Here is a 19,539-nt window from a genome sequence, read left to right on the forward strand (position 1 = left end):
TCTTTGGAGAGTATATTTCTGAAGTAGGAGGGCTAAAACATATTCACAGACCATTTTAATAAGAGATAAAGGAAAGAAATCTTACAGGATTGTCAGGGTGGAAGGTCACATATGGTATTGGGAAAGACTTCACAAAAAGTAGCATTTTGAGATTGTCTTCAGAAGTCAAGATTTCAGGAGGCAGAGGCAGGTGAAGAAAACACTGAAATACAAATGGATGAAATGTTCCAGGTAAGGAAAAGGCTGGGAACAGTAAAGAGACCCAATTTATGCCATTTAGAAATGTGTCTTAATATGAAGGCTTTAGGAATCTGCAAGGTAACTGAAGGAAAAAGATGTATCTTTGAGAGTAATAACCAGAAGAAAGCTGGTATGCTTATATTACTCTTATCATTTTTTAGACCTTAAAAAACCTCTGCCTCATCCTTTCTATCATAACCAACCCATCAATAAGCCCTTCAGGTTCTACTATCAAAACTTTCCAAATCTGACCACTTCCTGTACCTTCACTTTTATCCCTTCCTTGTCCAAACTGCTGTCACTTCTCCTCTGGAAAACCACAATAGCTCCTCCTAGTACTTGGCCTTCCTCCTTTCGCTTTTGTCTCACCAAACCCTTCTCCACATGTAAGTCAGAAGTGTCAGATCTCACTGCTACCCCCTCAGAAAGGCTTCCTGTTACAGTTCTGATGAAATCGAAACTCCTCATTCTTTGGACACTGGCTTCCTCTAGTCTCATTTTCTGTTCCTCCACTTTGCTCAGTTTGTTCCCAACACGTGCTGGTCATTTTTTGTTACTTGAACCTGCTAAATGTGTATTTCCACAAAGCCTTTACAGGTGTTTCCCCCTCTGCTTAGAATTCATCTCTTCCACATACTTACATATTTGTACGCATCACTTCATCACTTCAGTTCTTTGAGCAGTTATTCAATTACTGCAAATGTCACCTCCTTAGTGAAGCCTTCTTTGATTACTTATCTAGAAATATCCTATCATACACTATCCTCTTAATTTTTTTTTCCTTCATAGCACTTAACATTACATACTAATTCATTTTTAAATGGTTTGTCTCTACTTTCAGAATGTAAGTTCTAAAGATAAAGATTTTAATTTGGAACTTAACTGTACTCTAAGGGATGAGAACAGGGACTAACATATGGTAGGTGTTCAAATACGTGTTGAGTGGATGAATGGACAAATCTATTGTCATAATACCAACTATCCCCTATGCTCTGACTTTTAAAAATTCTTTAAAAATTATATACACTAAAATTCACTCTTTTTGGTTAAGACTGTACTCTGATTTTTAATTCTGATTCTCTATTCCTCATCTCTTTTCTGAGTATCATTTCTCCTTTTGTAGCTTTTTAACAAACAAATGTAGTTTTCCCAGTTGTCACGCTTCTTCCTCAAACTGTTAAAATTTACTGGAAAAACAGGAAAAAAGTGTCTTTAAAAAAACCCCCAAAACTTAACAAAATGTAAAACAAAATACTAACTGTTCTTCCAGCCTTACTGTTGGTAAGTTATGTTGGTGGCTTATCTAAAAACGTCTTCATCCTCTCTTTCCCTCCCTCCTCCGTCCCGTGCTGCATATTACATGCTCGGTCTTCGCCCGAGTTTTACTTACTGTATTTGTGAAAAATCTCTTGAATCTCTTCTGTCCTTTTCTGCTTTACTCCAAGTGCCAGTCATCCCGACCTGTAGTGAGGTGACACTCTGTTAAGCTGCTCCTTGCCTTTGTGCTCTCATGCCTTCCATTTTATCTTCATGTTGCTGCCAGGATTGGCCTTATGATTTTCCGAGTTCTGATTATACGCTATTGAGGGCTGTTGTGGCAGCTCTGACATCATCAGGGCCTCAGGCTTGTTCTTTCTGTTGCACTCTTCTTACAAGGGTTCCTTTTTTAAAGATGCCTTATGGTCCGTGATGACTGCTGGTGCCTACCTGTCTTGTCTGTGTCTTTGTTGGGAAGAAGTGGAAAGAGCAAGCGTATCAGTCAATCCCCTTTTAAAATCCTCCTGGGAATCCCAACCCAGTGACTTATCCTGACATCACTTAGCCATCCTTAGCTACTGGGGGAGTCTGGAAAAGTCTTTTAGTGGGGCACTTGCTTTTAGCAAAGTTCTGTTAGTGAAGCAAAAGGGGAGGAGGATGGATTTTGGGTAAGAAACCAGCAGTATCTGCCATACCAGCTACTGAGATGCTTTCCCGGTCCCAACTTACCCATCACTTCTGTGCTTCCTGGCTTTGGCTCATGATTTTTCTGTCCTGCCTTAATTGTTTCCTTCCTTTTCTACCTAGTTACCGCCTACTTGCTTCATATGATTAAATTAAATCTTAGATAGAATTAAATATAACTCTTAGGTGTAGAAACAGTTCCTTTCTCTAGATTACCTCAAGCACTTGAAGAAGTGAGCAATTACAGGATACAAATCAGAAAGGAAAGTAAAATAAGAAATTTGACCTGGAGACAAACTGTAATGTTTAATTTTCTTTCTTGTTTCCCTAACCAAGAAACTTGACCTTTTGTTATAGACTTTAAACGCTAAATATAATCTTTCAAAGGTTAATTGTGTCACAGAAGAAACATCAAGATACTGTGGAAAAGAAAAGGATTTGATGAAGGCATATTTATTCAGGTAAACTTTTTTTTTTTTTGAGTGGGATGGACAAATATAAAGCTATACTTCTAGAATATTCAAGTATACAGAATATCACTAAGCCAGACTAAAGTATGCAGTGGGGGGCATACGAAGCTTAGCAGAAAGTCCAGGTAATAGATTTGTTACCTCCACTTTGCCTTCCTTAGATGTAAAATGAGGAGAGTAACACATACCTCATAGGGTTGTTTTGAATATCATGTGAGAATCTTATGTAAGTTCCGACTACAAACGCCCGGTAAGTAAGCACTCAGCAAACTTAGTCTTCTCAGTAGATATGTTAGGTCTATATTTGGGTGTGAAATAAATGTTCCTTATTTTTGAGGGATCTGCGGATGTCCAGGGTACAAATTCCTCCACGCTTGGGTCTGCTGACCTGAGTTTTCTCAAAATCCTTCCCTCCAGCCCTTGGGATTTGGCCTGGGAAGTGAGGAGAAAACCTGTCTGCCCAGGGACCTACTGTTGAGGACACTTCCTTCTCTCTCCTACTTGTCCCCTTCCCAGCCCATCTGGGGACCCCGTGTGCTGGGAGATGAGGAAGCTGGTAGGAAGCCTTGTTGGGGCTCATGTTTTTTTTTTTGAGTCATTTTGCTGGGCCCAGGGCCTAAGCTTTTCAAAGTCAACACATTTATGAGTGTATTTCAATAAGTATTGAGTGTATGTGGCCAGTAGGTACATGGGGTAATGGATAGGACATAGGTTCGAACACCAAAGAACTTTCAGCCTAGTGTGTTAGAGAGACAAGGGGATTGAATGCTAAGGAAATATTTCTGTAATGCTTTTTAAAACTTTTTACAGGGGCAACATATTACTCAGAGAATTCCCGACTGATACCTTGTTTGATGTGAATGCCATCATTGCTCATGTTCTCTTGTAAGTACGGGGTTACCCATTCACTTACTCCCTTGTTATTTATCTGTCAATTTCATTTTAGACAACCACAATCCATTATGATATCTTAGGGTCTTAACATTATATTTGTAGGAATCAGTTTCACACAAATTGCTGGTCTATCTTCCCACGTAGAGGGTCTAAAATTTTTTAAGTGGTGAGGGATGTGGAAATAGGATATTCTGTATAAAAGTTGAAGATGGTGCAGCATGCCACATGGGTCACACTGCTGCTCTTGCAGTGGAGTGAGGGTTCTATCTGTGCAGTGAGGATTTTACCAGGTAAGCAGCTCATCTTTGCTGTTCTCACCAGGGTTTTTAAAGTGTCTAGCTTCCTTTTCACCCCAGCCTGATTTTTTTTCTGGAGTCGATGTCTGCTCAGTAAGTGCAGAAACATTTCAAATGATCCCAGCACATAACCTGAATGTTTATTGAGAGAGAGTGAAATTAATTTAACCTTCTTGGCATGGCATCTTCATGCCTGGGATCCAGACCTTCCTGGGGCCCATTCCTGCCGTCTCTCCCTGAGCGAAGTAGTGTTCTCTCTGGTGACAGAGCTGGAAGCCATGCCTTGTGAAGGACACAAGTTTACATAGACTTTTCCAATTTCACGTCACCGTGGGTCTCTTGCCCCCTGAGACCTTTGCTGATGTTGACTGTCTTTGTTGTCTGCGTGGCTCCCGTTTTCCTTCTCTTCTCCGACCCGATTCTCACAAAAATTGGGTGAAAGTTAAGTTACAGGAAACTCAAAACTTACAGGTGAAAAGTTGTGGTTATCACTTTACAAATGGACACTTTTAAATGTTTCAGTACTAATAATATATTAATGAAATCCCTGACAACCATGGGCCCTGAGGCCTGTGGGCTGAGCAGCCAGTTGTAAGGGGTCAAGGATGGCCTTTTGATGGAGGAATTCCAAAGAGCTGCTGGGCTTCCTTGGAAGCCTGTTCCCGGGATAGAAAAGGGGTGGCTGTCTTGAAGGTGGGGGTGTGGTGGGGGGGTCATAAAAAGCTTAGCAGAAAGTCCAAGTCATAGATACTTGTTCTCAGGAAGCTTACTAGCTTCTCCTCTTTTTACAAGGGATACCCGATGACTGTCTTTGACCCAAAAAGGAGGGTGAAGAAGCAGAGAAAAAAAGGTTCTTTAAGGGATGGGGGGGAGGATCCTAAGATTGTCTTTGACAAGTTTGACAGCAAATCCTGGAGCGGCAGGTCCACGCTGAGCAACCTGATGACAAGGTGGTTTTGAAACAGTTGGGCCTTAGATGTGGAGAGGCTGTCTGTGCTGGGGACCCTGTTACCTGAACTGGTTAGCCTGTGGGGCTTGTGTCATTCGATCCTGCTGTGGTGTCCTGTTCCCTGGGCTATACTACTGGGGATTTATAGAACACGAATTCCACAAATAGGGTATTCCCCATGTTCCTGCCACGTGCCACGTGCCACGTGCCAGACATTTGTAAGGCATTGGAGATACAAAACAGAATAAGATGTGACTTCTTTTCTCTAGGAATTTGGGATTTTGTCACAGAGACAGGGAATATAAACAGAAAATATTATGTAGGAAGTAAAATAGTAGAAGTATGTCCACACGGGTCCACAGGGTAGGGCATAGTTCCTGGTGTGTCTAGAATGAGGGTGGGTATTTGTTAAGAAGGTTTCCTGAAGGATGTGGCACTTGGGATAAGCCTTAAAGGATGAGCAGGAGTTTGCTTGATGAAGAAATGGAAGGTGGAATAAGCGGGGGAACTGTGAGTCCAGGCATGGAGGTTAGAGCAGTTGGGAGAGGGTAGTTTTTAGTGGAGTGTGAAATGTGAAGCAGGAAATGAGAGCAGAGAAGTAGGCAAGGGGTCCAAGGAAGGGATCTCTGTTCACCATGGGAAGAAGTTGAAGCTTTTGGGTAGCAACTGGAGGGTGAGGAGTCCAGCTCCGGGCCAGAATCCTTGAGTGATCTTTCAGGCCCAACCACAGGCAGCTGCAGGCTTTGCCTGGCAGGCTTCATGGAGGGAAGGCGCCTGCCTACACGGACTTGGTGCATAGCCAGCGCATTGCAGTTTTCTAGAGGAAACGGAGGTCAGGGACTCAGGCCTCTACTCCACCTCAATCCCCCAGGCCAGACATGTTCATGTATATATACCTGCCTTTATTTTATTTTTCACTTTTTAATAATTTTTTATTGAAGAAAATGAATTTTAACAAAGCCAAATTTATCAGTTTTATCTTTCATGGTTAGTACTTTTTATGTCCAGTTTAAGAAATCTTTGTCAACCCCAAGAATATGATTTTCTTCTATATTTTATTTTAGACAGTTGACTCTTTTTCCTGTATAGATCCATGATTCACCTCAAATTAATTTTTATATATAGTGTGAGGTAGAGGTCAAGGTTTATTGCTTTTCCATACAGGTAACCAGTTTCTCTGGTACTGTTATGCCTTCCTTTAGCCCCAGGTGTCTCCTTTTGGAGGCCTCATCATCAGGGACCTTGCCTGAGGCACCTCTCAGATGCATCTGCTAAGACCTCCTTATCAGGGGTCTTGGGCTGGGCACTTTTTTCACTTTGACTCTTACCTTTCTTCTCCTAGCCCTTCCCCCCTCCTCCACCCCCAAATTTCCCCAGCCCATGGGTTCATAAAGAGGCAGGAGCCATCTCTTTGGGGCTCCTTGGAGTGAGATGATTCCTGCACCCATTGACCTTGGCTTGGAGATGTTCCGTGGTGAAGGTGGGGAATGCACTGTTGTGGAGCTGATACAGGAAAGTGGGACATGAGAGGATGGCCGTGTCCCAGGTCTCGGGCGAGTCCCTGGGATGTGCCCTGCAAAGTGAGGGCCCTTGGCTTCACACAGGAAAGAATTCAAGAGTGAGCCATAGCTGAGTAAAAGTAGATTTGTTCAGAGAGATGCATAATTCATAGAGTGCAGGCTATCTCAGAAGGCCGCAGAGGCCATGAGGTGTGGAGGAGGTGGTTAGGTTTTATGGGCTCAGTAACTTCATATGCTAATAAATGGGAGGATCATTCTGACTACTTTTGGGGAAGGGGTTGGGATTTCCAGGAACTGGGCCACTGCCCACTTTCTGACCTTTTATGGTCAGCCTCGGAACTGTCACGGCGCCTGTGGAAGTGCCATTTTCCACTCCAGTATATTACAGTGAGCATATAATGAAGCTCATAGGCTGCTGGGAGTCAGACCTCCCGCCATCGTGGGCCTCAAGGTCTACTGGGAGTTGAGTCTTCTGCCATCTTGGTGCTAATTGCTGTGTCATTCCTTTAATGGTTGTGCCCTGCCCCCCTCCCTCCTGTCTCAGAGCCAGTGCCTCTCTTTTTGCCTCTTGTTTGCACTGTTCAGCAAGTGAATAAAGTAAGTGAATAAAGCCTTACTTGTTACTTTTAGTTTGGTTCTCTGTCCTAAGTGACCACCTCAGCACCTAATTGCTCAACAGAGGGCTGTGGGCAAGTAAGTGATGTGATCACATTAGCACTTGAGAGCTCTTTCTGGTGGGCGTGAGACAGATTTTTGTCCAAGTACAACTGTTGTGTGGCCACTGCACAATCTAGGGAAGACAGCAAAGAAGTAGTTTCTTTTTAATGTTTAGGAGGTGAAATTAACTGGACTTGGTAATGGTTAATTTGGTAACAATCAGCAAATCTACAAACATAAGATAATCCTCATCTCTTCTTTTCCCTCCTTCCCACCTTGCTCAGCGCCACATCCTTTCCTCCTTCTGATCTGATCACCATCTGAAGCAGGCGAGGAAGAAGAACTTATTTATAGGAGAAAATGAGTCCACTTTAACAAGTCAGATGCCCATTGTACCTGAGTCTCGAGTAGGCAACTGTAGGAGTTTGCACCCCCGAGGAGTGTTGTCAACATGTAGGGCATCCAGGGAGCATCCTAGGACAACACCAACAAATAAGGGAAGAAGAAATTGAGTGGGGAAAAAAATGTCAAGGAAGTAGAATTCCAAAGAGGCAGTATCGTTTTTGTTTAAAATGTAAAAAAAATGACTTGCTGAAGACAATATTTTACAACAACTTTCAGTAATGATATTTAGAATGTGCCCTGTCATAGCTGTACCTTACAAACTGCCATGAGGAGCAAAATGCCTTTCAGTCCATCACCCTACCTCTGTGTACTCAAAGCATCGGTTTGAACTACCCAGTGCCTGGCGAGCGGTTCCTCCCTCTTGTACTGTTTCCGGTTGCGTACTGTTCATAGAAAAGGAACTGACTGCTGCTTGATATCTTTTTCCCTCTTTTCTGTCATGTTTTGAACTTTTATTCTTATTAATTTCTAGGTGCTCTCCATATATGAAGGAGATGCAGACTGTACGTTTTCCTGTTTGTCATTTATCTTTTGTATTTCCCTATTTTGTTCATTTAAGTATCATCAGGTCAAATTTATCTTTTCTCTTTTGACTTCTGGCTTTTAAGTTGTACTAAGGTCTCCCTTATGCTCTTGTTACTAAAGAATTCACTTTTTAAAGAAAACAAATAGACTTCTTTAGAGCAGTTTTAGGATTACAGAAAATTGAACAGATAGGACAGAGAATTCCCATATACCTCCTTTGTCTTCTGTACTTAATTTCCTCTGTTAACATTTTGCATTAGTGTGGTGTATTTGTTACAATTTATGAATTAAAAATACTGACACATTATTATCAACCAAAATGCGTAGTTTATATTAGAGTTCATTCTGTGTTGTATAGTTCTATGACTTTTGACAAGTGTGTAATGACATGTACCCATCATTATAGTATCAACCAGAATAGTTTCACTGCCCTAAAAACCCCTGTGCTCCACCTATTCTCCTTTCCTTTCCTCTCCCCAGTCACTCATCTTATTTTACTGTCTCTATAGTTCTGCCTTTTCCAGAGAGCTGCGTACTTGGAATTGTAACTGAGCAAAAGGGCTCATGTGTCAGTTTTGCAGAAAGCGAAACTTTTTAAAGGGGAAGAACAGAGAAGCTGGAATTAATCATTATCTAGTGACATTTCTTAATTGTAGTTTTAAGAGTTGAGATTCCTACACAGTTTTTGAGTCTCTGGCCTGGTGGTCCATGGCCTGGGGCAGGAGGTGGGGGAGCTGTCTGTGAGCTCATCTTGGCCTGGAGAAACAGCCTGAGTCTGTACGTTATCAACGACAGCAATTTTAATACATTAGCGATGTTATCACCAATAGCAATTTTAGTCATCTGACTCTGGTTGATTAGTGTTCAGTTAGTATAAGATTGAAGTCAGAGGGGACAAGAAAGGGAATAAAGTTTTGGATAGACAAGTTAATTATAAACTTGGTAGGGGAATTGGCTTTAGAGGGACTTGGTTTCAGAATCATTGCATGTAACCTTTTCAGATTGGCTTCTTAGGAATAGGTTTTTAAGGTTCCTCCATGTCTTTTCATGGTTTGATAGTTCATTTCTCTATTGCTGAATCATATGCTGTTGTATGGATGTATCACTGTTTCTTTATCCACAGTCACCTATTGAAGGACATCTTGATTGCTTTCCAGTTTTGACAATTATGAATAAAACTACTATAAAGTTTGTGGGTAGGTTTTTTTTGTATTGATGTGATTTTCAACTCATTTGGGTACTTAGGGGTGTGATTTCTAGATCATATGGTAAGACTATATTTAGCTTTATAAGAAACTGCAGAACTGTCTTCCAAAGTGGCTGTATCATTTTGCTTTACCACCTACATTGAATGAGTTTCTGTTGCTCTACATCCTTGCCAACATTTGGTACTGTTAATTTTTTTTCATTGTAGCCATTCTAATAGGTGTGTAGTGATACCTTGTTTCAATTTACAGCTTCCTAATGACATATGATATTGAGCATCTTTTAGTATTCTTATTTGCCATCTGAATATTTTCTTTGGTGGGGTATCTCTTCAGCTCTTTAGTCCATATTTTAATAGGGTTGTTTTCTCATTGTTGACTTTTAAGGGTTCTTTTGTATATTTTGGATACAAGTTCTTTATCAGATACATGTTTTGCAAATATTTTTCTCCCAATCTGTGGCTTGTTTTTTCATTCTCTTAACAGTATCTTTTGCAGAGTGGAAGTTTTTAATAATAGTGAAGTCCTGCTTAACAATTTTTTCTTTCATGGATCATGCTTTTGGTGTTGTATCTAAAAATTCATTGCCAAATCAAGGATTACCAAGATTTTCTTCTATGTTATCTTCTGGAAGATTTATAGTCGTATGTTTTACATTTAGGTCTCTGGAACTTTTATGAAAAGTATAAAATTCACTTGTTGCATGTGGACATCCAGTTGTTTTAGCACCCTTTGTTGAAAAGACTATCTTTTCTCTGTTAAAATTGCCTTTACTCCTTTGTCAAAGATCAGACTCTATTTGTGTGGGTGTATTTCTTCTCTTAATATTTCAGTGGTTCAGTTTTACATTTAAATCTTTGCTTTGTTTGGAATTTAACTGGGTGAATGATGCAAGCAATGAATTTAGCTTTATTATTAGTCTAGTGGCTAAATAACTGTCTCAATATAGCTGAGATTAATGAATCTCAGTTTTCAAGATGCCATTTTTTTCACACTAAACTTTCATTTATATTTGGGTCTACTTTTGGACTTTCTATTTCATTAATTTGTCTTTTTTTTTTAAATTAGTACTGTTGTTTTCATTACTGATGCTTATACTATATGAAAGGTCTATGCTCCTTCACAGTTCCATTTTTAGAATTACATTTTTGTTTTGTTTACATGTGACATTTAAAATTACCTTGTCCAACTTCTTCCCCTCCCTGACTAAATCCTAGTGGCATTAAATTTATAAGTTATTTTAGGGACAATTGACATCTTTAGAATGAAACTTGCCTTCCCAGAATCAGATATCTTTCCATTTATTCAAGGTTTTTTTTGTGTGTCCTCTAGTAGTGTTTTAACACTTTCTTAGTATATGCTTAGACCACTTGAATTTATTACTAGGTATTTTATATCTTTTATTTCTATTGTAAATGGGTTCTTTTCTTCCATTGTCGTCTAGTACACACATACTGATAAATTTTTTGTATGTGTGTATGTATGCATAATATATATAACATGTATATATGTATATGAAAGATGAAAGTATAATATATACTTATATGTATAATTTGTATGTATATAAAAATATTGACATCTGTGTATTAAGTTTATTCCCTTTGACCTTACTGAATTTTTGTTATTTAAAAAAAGACTGGAGAAACAATGTCCTTATTGTAGAATGGATGAGAAATACAGAAAGCCATGGACTTCTCCCCAGAAATTCTTCATAATGCGTTACCCAGAGCTAAATGGTTATTTAATTATTTATTTTTGTTTATATCCTTAAGTTTTTTGTTAGCCAGTGTTACCTGATATTAAATATATACCTAAGAGCTATATGAACATATTATATATTATATAAATCTTCTGTGTTTGCATTTATTAGGCAGTAGTTAAACAGGAAGCCAAAATTTACTGGCATTTCCTCCATTTGCCAAAATTGATCAACATACACATTCAAATATATTAATTGCAATTAACTTGTCAGTTATTTTTGACCCAAATCTGCTACTTAGCCTGATTATCAAGGAGAAGAAATATTTGCATATAATGAATATCGAGATTGTTTTCATATTTCTCAAAACATATATGAACTAAAAGCTTGCATTTGAGAATATTTACATTGCTTTATTTGGCTTGCTTTTTAGAAATGTGAACCTGTGCTGTTATTTTCTTTCCCCAGAGCATTTGAATTTGTTCTTTATGTAGAATGTTTTGATTGAGATCAGTGACCCACAGCTACATCTGAACTTTGCTTCCTTTGTAAACAGAAAAGATCAAGGTTTTAGATAATTTCTTATTCTCAGAATATAGGAAAATTGCCATTGGGAAGAATTAAATTAGTAAAAATCTAAGAATAGAATAACAGGTATAAACTTAGGGTAGCCTTTACACTAAATATTTTAAGAATTATGTATTTTTGAATCATTATCGCCAATGAAGTAGTGTTTTTTTGTAGGACATTTTAAATATTCCTAAAACATCATTGATTAAAAATATACTGACTTATTGGCCTATTAAAATTTTTCACACATTGATTTTTCAGGGTATATTAATGAATTCCAAGTGTTTAGAGTACAGCATAGTACTGTGTATGTAAGAAAGGGAGCGTTAAGTCCAAAATTCTGAAGGGTCTTAGGTGTTATTCAGCTAGCATATATACTTGCAGAAACACCAAGCCTCTGAATCAGAAACCAGATGACATACTCATCAGTACCAGCAGCCAGGGTAACACGGTACCACTCCATCCCCATACCCAGTTCTCCTCAGAGCTACAAGGTGAGAGCCCCAGGCTTACATCTGTACTTGGAGTGAGGTCTGGAGAAGGAGGACTTAAATGATGCATCTCTGAGCTTATTTAGGAGCTGGCACATCTACTTTTTCTTTCTGGAGATAGAGGGCTTATCTTTTTCTCTGGAATTTAAACACCACTTGGGGCAGGGGTAGAAGGTCTCTACCCTAAATATAAGCATTTAGCTCCAGGGAAGATGACAAAGGTCTTACTACCTCTGAATGGGAGTAGATGGCTCCAGAGAAAAGGAGGCAAGAGTAGAACGTGAAGAGGAGACGTTCTCTTTGCGTCATGCCAGTTTTCATCTTCCGGAGACCTGGGCTGTGCAGGAACACTGAGAAATCCAGGAACGATTGTCCTCTAACAGAGGCATGTGTAAATATATATTTATAGCATATATGTGTTTGGTATAAATACTTCAAAGTTTCACAGGAAACTGATTCTTGGTTTATGGACATGGGATGGGGAAGCGGGGGTGGGGGAAGGAGCTGTAGGTAGACTCTTCACTCTTCAACTTTTCAGATACTTTCTGTGTTTTGAATCATACCAGAGGGTTACCAGTTTGCAAGATGAACAAAATTTAAATTAAAAGTAAGAATTTAGATTTATAGTCTAAAAATTCTTAGCTCTGTTTTCTAAAATATGCGTAGTTAAAACTGATGAAATTGTAGAGCGGAGAGTATAGCTCAGTGGTAGAGCGCATGCCCAGCATGCACAAGGTCCTGGGTTCAATCCCCAGTACCTCCATTAAAAAACAAGAATGAAAACAAACAAATAAAAAAAACTTGATGGAACTGTGTGGTTTGATAAGTGTGAGGAAAATTTTACTTCCCAGCTTCTAGATGGGATGAAGAAGGGCATTATTGAGAAGAAGAAAGTACCAGTCTTTATTTGTTGATTGAGAATCCCCTATATCTCATCAGTCTGAGGCAAGGCAGTTAGAGGTACAGGAGACTGAGGCACTCTGATCCCAAATGTGCTTTGGAGTGATACATGAAGAAGTCAGGGTTTTTGGAGGATTTGAGTCCCCATTCCTTATTATCCATCCTTTGGTCCTAGCATTTGATCATTTCTGACTGCTAATTTTCCTCGTCGTTAAATGTTAAAATTGAAGCTGCTTGAGATTTTTGTGAAGATAGAATAAAGTAGCACATGTGAAAGTATGTTTTGTGTTTTACCCATTGCTCTACAAATGTTAGTTGCTTTTTTCTGTATAAATACAGAAAGTCTTATTTTGCAATTAAGGAATCAAAAAAGCGGTCCAAATTCAGATACCTACCTGCGGTTCTGTTTCGCACACGCTGCCAACAGCAGTGGGTTCGTGCTGGTTGATGCTGTGACAGTTGCTGGGGATAGTTGCCGTGAGGCAGCAGCTGCAAACAAAGGCCATTTATTTTCCTAGTCGTTGTTGACCCCCAGAAATCATCAAATGATACAAAAAGGAAAGATTATCTGGTGCTATAAAGAAACAATGAATCTTATCGACTCTTTATTAAGATGTGCTAACTGATATTCTTGTGACAATATTTTGTCCAATGGAGGGTTTCTTTCCCTTTAAGTTGATATACTACTCATAAAAATATGAACTTCAAATATTAGGGGAATTATTTTCACCTGTCATAGGTTCTGCTAATATTTTGTTTTTAACACATTACTGCGGAGCCCGGGTATTGAGCCTTTAGGTTATGTTACTGTAGAACCTCTGAGGAAGCTCCTCTTCCTCCCAAGCCCCTGATCTGTGCCCATGCTGGTCCCTTCCTGATAGGCTTTGAGCTGCTGCTCATTCTTTTATCTCTGTCAGGTTTGTTCCTACACAATATTATCAGGTGGGTTCTTGGTTGATAGTGACTTACTGGGAAATTTCAATAAAAAAATGACTTGTCTTGGATTTGAATTCCTCACAGCTCTAAGTCAGTTGGTAGTAATGGTTATATCCCCAAACCATGCTGTCTTATACAGAGTCCTGCCTGTGTGTAGCATCGTGCATGGCATATATTAGGTGTTCAAAAAATACTGGATTGGTGGATGAATGAATTGGAAAGCTTCTTTTTGGTTGTTAAAAATTGGAGGAGCAGAAGTGTTCTTATGTTCTAAGCCCGTAAGATTGTTTCTGGTGTTAAGAATTTAAGAAGTGGTAAGCTAGTAGGAGAATATACAACGTATGACAAAAAGGCTAAGGCTGATGTGTTCAAACTTTGTTATACTTGTACTCACACTTCAGAGATGACTTCTGTTTTTTTTTTTTTTTCAAATTATACTACTTTAGAAAATGCTTAATAAAATATTTTGGGATACTTCATTTTATACATGGACCTGCCTAGCATAATCTATAGTCATCCCTTGGTATCCGAGGGGGGTTGGTTTCAGTACCCTCCCCGCACCTCCCCTCCCCCCTATAGATAGCAAAATCTGCAGATGCTCAAGTTCCTTATATAAAATGATGTAGTATTTGCATATAACCTATGCACACCCTCCCAGATACTTTAAATCATCTGTAGATTATTTATAATACCTAGTACAACGTAAATGCTGTGTAAATAGTTGTCAGTGGATGGCAAGTTCAAGTTTTGCTTTTTAAAACTACGTAGCTTTTTTTTTTTTTTCCCGGAATATTTTCCATCAGCGATCAGCTGAATCTCCGAATGAGGAACCCATGGAATATGGAGGGTCAACCGTAATTTTAATTTAGATAAAAGTAACTTATCTCTTTCTCTACCCGTGTTCTCCTTCTTTCTTCTTCTCTCTCTTTTTTTCCCCCCTCCCTTTTTCTGTCCTATGGGTTTTGGTAAGGCAAAATAGAAGTAACATTTCCTTTTCATTGGTTTTTTTAGAGTATCAGTAATGACAGAAATATAATTTTAATAGTGGTCTTTTTAAAAAAAAAAAAAAAAAAGGCTGAGCAACATGCTGCTCTAAAAGCAGGATCAGGTAAACACTTCAGTTCCTTTTTTTCTGACACTCACTCAGTTCTTGGCCATGTATCTTCCTAATGGCTGTGTTAGGAGGGTCTCAGGAAAAGTATGCCAAGGAATAGGAAGGCCTTTCTGGGGCAAGAAGAGCTCCCAGGTCAGAGCAGGCCCAGGCTGTTTTATCCCATCTTTAGAGCAAGAAAATCCCAAGACAGATTTTTCCTTTAACCCCTTTCTCCTCTTTGAAACTGGGGTGAAGGAGCACAGGCTTGTGGAATGGCTCCTACAGATCCCTAGATGTCCCCATATTCTGGAAATTAACTTTAAAAATATATTAAAGTTAGGAAGCCACTGGGAACAATCACAGAGATCATTAGATTATGAATGTCATTAGTGTTGGTTATTATTACCTCATGGATAATGACTCCTTAATGAGCTTTGGGACATTAGGCAAGGTAACCTCTTTAAGCCCCATGACCTTATCTGTAAAATGGAGTTAATGACGGTACCAATCTCAGATGGTTGCCAGGAAAATTACACAAGACTGAGTGCATTGCTGGGTGTTCTTAGTTATAAGCCCCAGAATCTGGGTCTGACTGGCTTAAGCAGAAAAGGATTTGGAGCAGATACAGGAAATCTCAGGCTCATTAGGAGGGCTGGTGAACTAGACTTAGGTTCATACAGCTCTGGGTTACAGTCCTAGTCATGGCACAGAGCTGATCTCGGAGGGACTGCTGCATTACTGCTGGGAGTTGCCTGCACTGCGGCTGTCATGAGCACTGTTGTCATTCCTGCATTCGAAGCTGACTATTGCTGCTACTGCTTCTGGAAATAATTCTGCACTGTCCTGATTCTTTACATCCCAGGCTAAGTTGTCAGACAAGTGATTCTGGGTCATATAGCCATGCCTAGCAGCAGGGAGCCTGGAAAAGCAAATTTACAGTATTATTAGCTTGTAGGAGGGGACTTGGGCTCTGCCCACCATGAAGACTTAGGGAACAGGATTCCCAAGGCAAAAGAGAGGACTCAACAGCCAGGCAGTCCCCAAACTGATAAATTGCCACTACTTATAAAGTACTATGCCTGATATGTGGGAAGTGCCCCCCCCCCCAACACTGGCTTTTATTAATTTATATTTGCCAGTCTTTATTGAGAAAAAAGGTTAGGGAGATTTCTACTCCCAGATTTGATTTTTGAAGTAAATGGATTAGAGCTGCTAGGGAAATAAAAGTAAATGCATGGATGTAATTCCCAAGCCGGGAATTTACATGGCAGTCCAATTAAGTTCAGTAGGTGGTGCCTCCCAGCAGTTCTGAAGTAACGCACAGTTTGCTTGTTAGCCAAAATGTATAAGCAGCCGATAGCCCAGACAGCCACTGATACTCTCCTGCCATTCATTAGTTGCCTCCCTTTTTACCTGGTTTACCATTTATGAGTGTTCAGTAATAACGTAGTTTAGGAAGTTCTGGGCGAAGTGTCAGAAGACCTGGATTTGAATCTCAGCTCTACCAGTGACTCCTTGTATGACCCTGTATGAAGCAGGTTAATCCCTCGGACTCTTTCCTCTGTGTGTGTTTGTATGTATTTTTGTGTCTGTGGCTAATATAGTACTTCCCAAGAATATCATTGATTATTTAAACAAAAACATGTGAAAATATCTAGCAAACAGAGAGTACTGCTCAGTAAATGTTTCTTCTAAAAACAAAACAAGAGCCCTGGGAATTGTAGAAGTTCCAGTTTTAGATTTCTTTTAAAAAGTTGAAGAAATCAATAATATATAGGTAAATATTTAAGCCTGTGTAATTTAGGGCAATCATTTCAGGGTGCCCCCGAAGTCACAATATTCTTATAATAATACTTCACTTTCATTCTTTCACGAGTGCAGTTTCTAGAGGCTACATGACGTGTTGTGTGTGTGGTCACAACAGAATGAGTGAAGAAGCAGAAATAAGAATCCACCTGTCTTCCCTTTAGTCCAGTGCTAAGGAGATTTGCAGAAATGTAAAACAATGCCACTCTCTTCATTAGAGTTTTCTTTTGATGTGGAAAATTTAGTTATTTTAGAATAAAAAGTGTTATGTTAATATGCAATGGTACTTATTTTTATTTTGAAAAGAATAACAAATATTTAAAATTGCTACTTTAATTTCTATTTTGGCAACTATTAATAGATATAATCTATATAAACAAAAGCCCTTTGAGGAGCTCAATAATTTTTAAGGGCGTAAAGGGACCCTGAGACCAAAAAGTTTGAGAACGTCTGTATTAGTGGGAAGTGCTATGTTTTCCGTAAGAGAAAAGTATGATTGACTAATTTACTGGAGTGAACATTTGCTTATTTAAGTGTATGTGGACTCGGAACAACTTTTAAAAATTCTTGAAGTTTATACTAACAAATGTACACACACACACAAACATGCATGTGGGGATTAGGTGGAATTAGTTGTCGGGGATAGAGAATTTATATAGAAGTAGAAAATTTTAAAAGGAGATTCTTTTGGATGAAGAAGTATGATCAGTTATTCTGATCTATACATTAAGAAGATGATTTGGAAGAATTAAGGTCAAGTGGAAATATCACTGAATTAGGAGTGAAAAAAACCTGTTTTATGTTCTGTTCCTGTTTCTGGCTCCTCAGACAGGCTCCTCAATTCAGTAAATATGTTTTTGAATAAATAAGCTCTTCAATGTTTTGATCTTTATTTCTTCACATGAAAAATGGGAATAAATAATTCCTGCCTTACGTTTTCTATCATTCGTTCAACAAATATTATTGACTGCTCACAATGTACTAGGTTCTATTCTAAGTTATGGATGTAGTGATAAAATATGCAAGGTCCCTGCCACAATAAGGTAATGGTTTAATGAGAGAGGCAGGGATAAACAAGTGAAAAAAAAACATATATATATAATATTATATATATATATATATATATATATGAATAATTACAAATTGTGATAAGAACTACAAAGGATCAAATAGAGCAGGAAAACACTACAGACCTGCTTACATAGGATCAACAGGGAAGGCTTCTCTAAGTCAATGATGTGTAAGCTGAGACCAGACATATGAGAAGAAACAGAAGGAGTGGCTTTCAGCAAAGAGAACTGTGTGTGCAAAGGCCCTAAGGTGTTACCTGAAGTATGGCAGACATGAAGAATGGTAGAGCAAAATGATGTTGAAGAAGTTGGCAAGGCATAGGCCATGAAACGAAGGCTTCAGTTTAGATGTGTGAAGAGCTCAGATATGTTCACAGCTGAGAGATCTGTAAGGGATTGTTTGGCCAGAATAGGTTATTAGTAAATACAGTGTAAATATGTCGAGGTGGTTGTGATGAAGAGTGAGCGCTATTTCTCGTAAGTGTCCCTGGTTGATGTTCTGAGTGACAGACTAATGATTTTGGGAGTGATTTTAATTCAGTATTGAAATGCTTAGATTCTTACTGCTGATAATTTGTTCAAAAGATTAACTTTCTCTTTTGATTAGGGCCTTTAACTTACTCAAAATGTGTATTACATAAGTAATACATGTCAGATTTTTCTACCAATTACATCTCTATTTATTTCAGTGCTCTTCTTTTCAATGAAGTAAAATATATCAACACCCTGGGAGACCTTCAGAACATAGAAAATGCTCTGAAAGGAAAAACAAACATTGCATTCTCATACGTCAGAGCCATTGGAACACCAGGTATTTATTAACACTTAACTTTAATTTTTGCTTTGCCTCCATACATGTGTGTTCATGTTGAAGGTCTTTACATAGTGTATTTTGACCACAATCTTAACATTTTAAAATAAATTTAAAGCATCTTTTACTATTATATTTTCTTTCTTCAAACAGGCAGCATAGTATAGTGGTTGAACATGAACTCTGGAGCCAGATGGCCTAGGTTAGGCTCCCTGCCCCACCAACTGCTTATAAAATGACCTTGGACAACTTATTTATTTAACCTGTTTCCTGGTCACTGAGACGGTGAAAATAATTGTGCCCACCAGTTAGTGTTATTGTGAGGACCAAGTGCATTTGAACAATTAAAATGGTTCCTGGCATATAGTAGGTGCTCTGTAAGTGTCAGCTATGACTGTTTTTATTTTCTGACAGTCCTCATGGTACCTGATACAGTAGTTTATAGTATTTGATAAATGTTCTTGAGTGACTTGGCATTCTTTTTTATTTCGGTGTTTGCTGTTTATGACATGTTTCTTGATTTTTTTTAAAAACCCAATTTTGACAGCATCACCTGGGGCATTAATACATAGTTTTGTCATAAAGAAGCTTATGAATGTTTTATGAAGAGCTTATAGTTATACTTTCAGGACTTTTATTGTTAGTGACTGTAGCTTGAACATGTTAACATCAAATGTTAAAGACATTTAAAAATTGTATACGCTCTATGAAATTAAGTCATTTATTGGAAGTTTCTCTTTTTATCTACATAAAACTTGACGGCTACACTGCATGCCCCTGGACTTACTGCAGCTGTAAAATAATACTCCACAGTCAGCCTGCTTTCTGCTTTCTTCCCAGGGCCCTTCAGGCTATTGTGTTTTGTCCACAGTGTGTAATTGTAATCAGCGAGAGAGATGAGCCGTAGACGGCTTACACTGCCACAGTGGAGCCATATTTTAGCAGGATCAGTCTGACTTCTGTGTTTGGAATAGACTGGAAGGAGCAGTAGTAGAATAAGGGAGAAAATCAGGAAGTTATCGTAATCACGCAGGCAAGAGATGATGGGGGGTGGCTTGGAC

General features: G+C 38.8%; 1 protein-coding gene across 7 annotated transcripts in view; it reads left to right on the forward strand.

Moving 5' to 3' along the window:
- TXNDC16 (thioredoxin domain containing 16) overlaps positions 1-19,539 on the forward strand; it is a 76,226-nt gene that overhangs the window by 11,093 nt on the left and 45,594 nt on the right. For all 7 annotated transcript variants that reach the window (XM_010962154.3, XM_010962156.3, XM_010962155.3 and 4 more), the window contains 3 exons: positions 2,569-2,642; positions 3,462-3,536; positions 18,357-18,478. In XM_010962154.3, coding sequence (XP_010960456.2) covers positions 2,569-2,642; positions 3,462-3,536; positions 18,357-18,478 — 271 coding nt within the window. The remainder of the gene's footprint in view (positions 1-2,568; positions 2,643-3,461; positions 3,537-18,356; positions 18,479-19,539) is intronic.

The sequence above is a fragment of the Camelus bactrianus genome, chromosome 6, assembly GCF_048773025.1.
Source record: "Camelus bactrianus isolate YW-2024 breed Bactrian camel chromosome 6, ASM4877302v1, whole genome shotgun sequence".
Taxonomy (NCBI): domain Eukaryota; kingdom Metazoa; phylum Chordata; class Mammalia; order Artiodactyla; family Camelidae; genus Camelus; species Camelus bactrianus.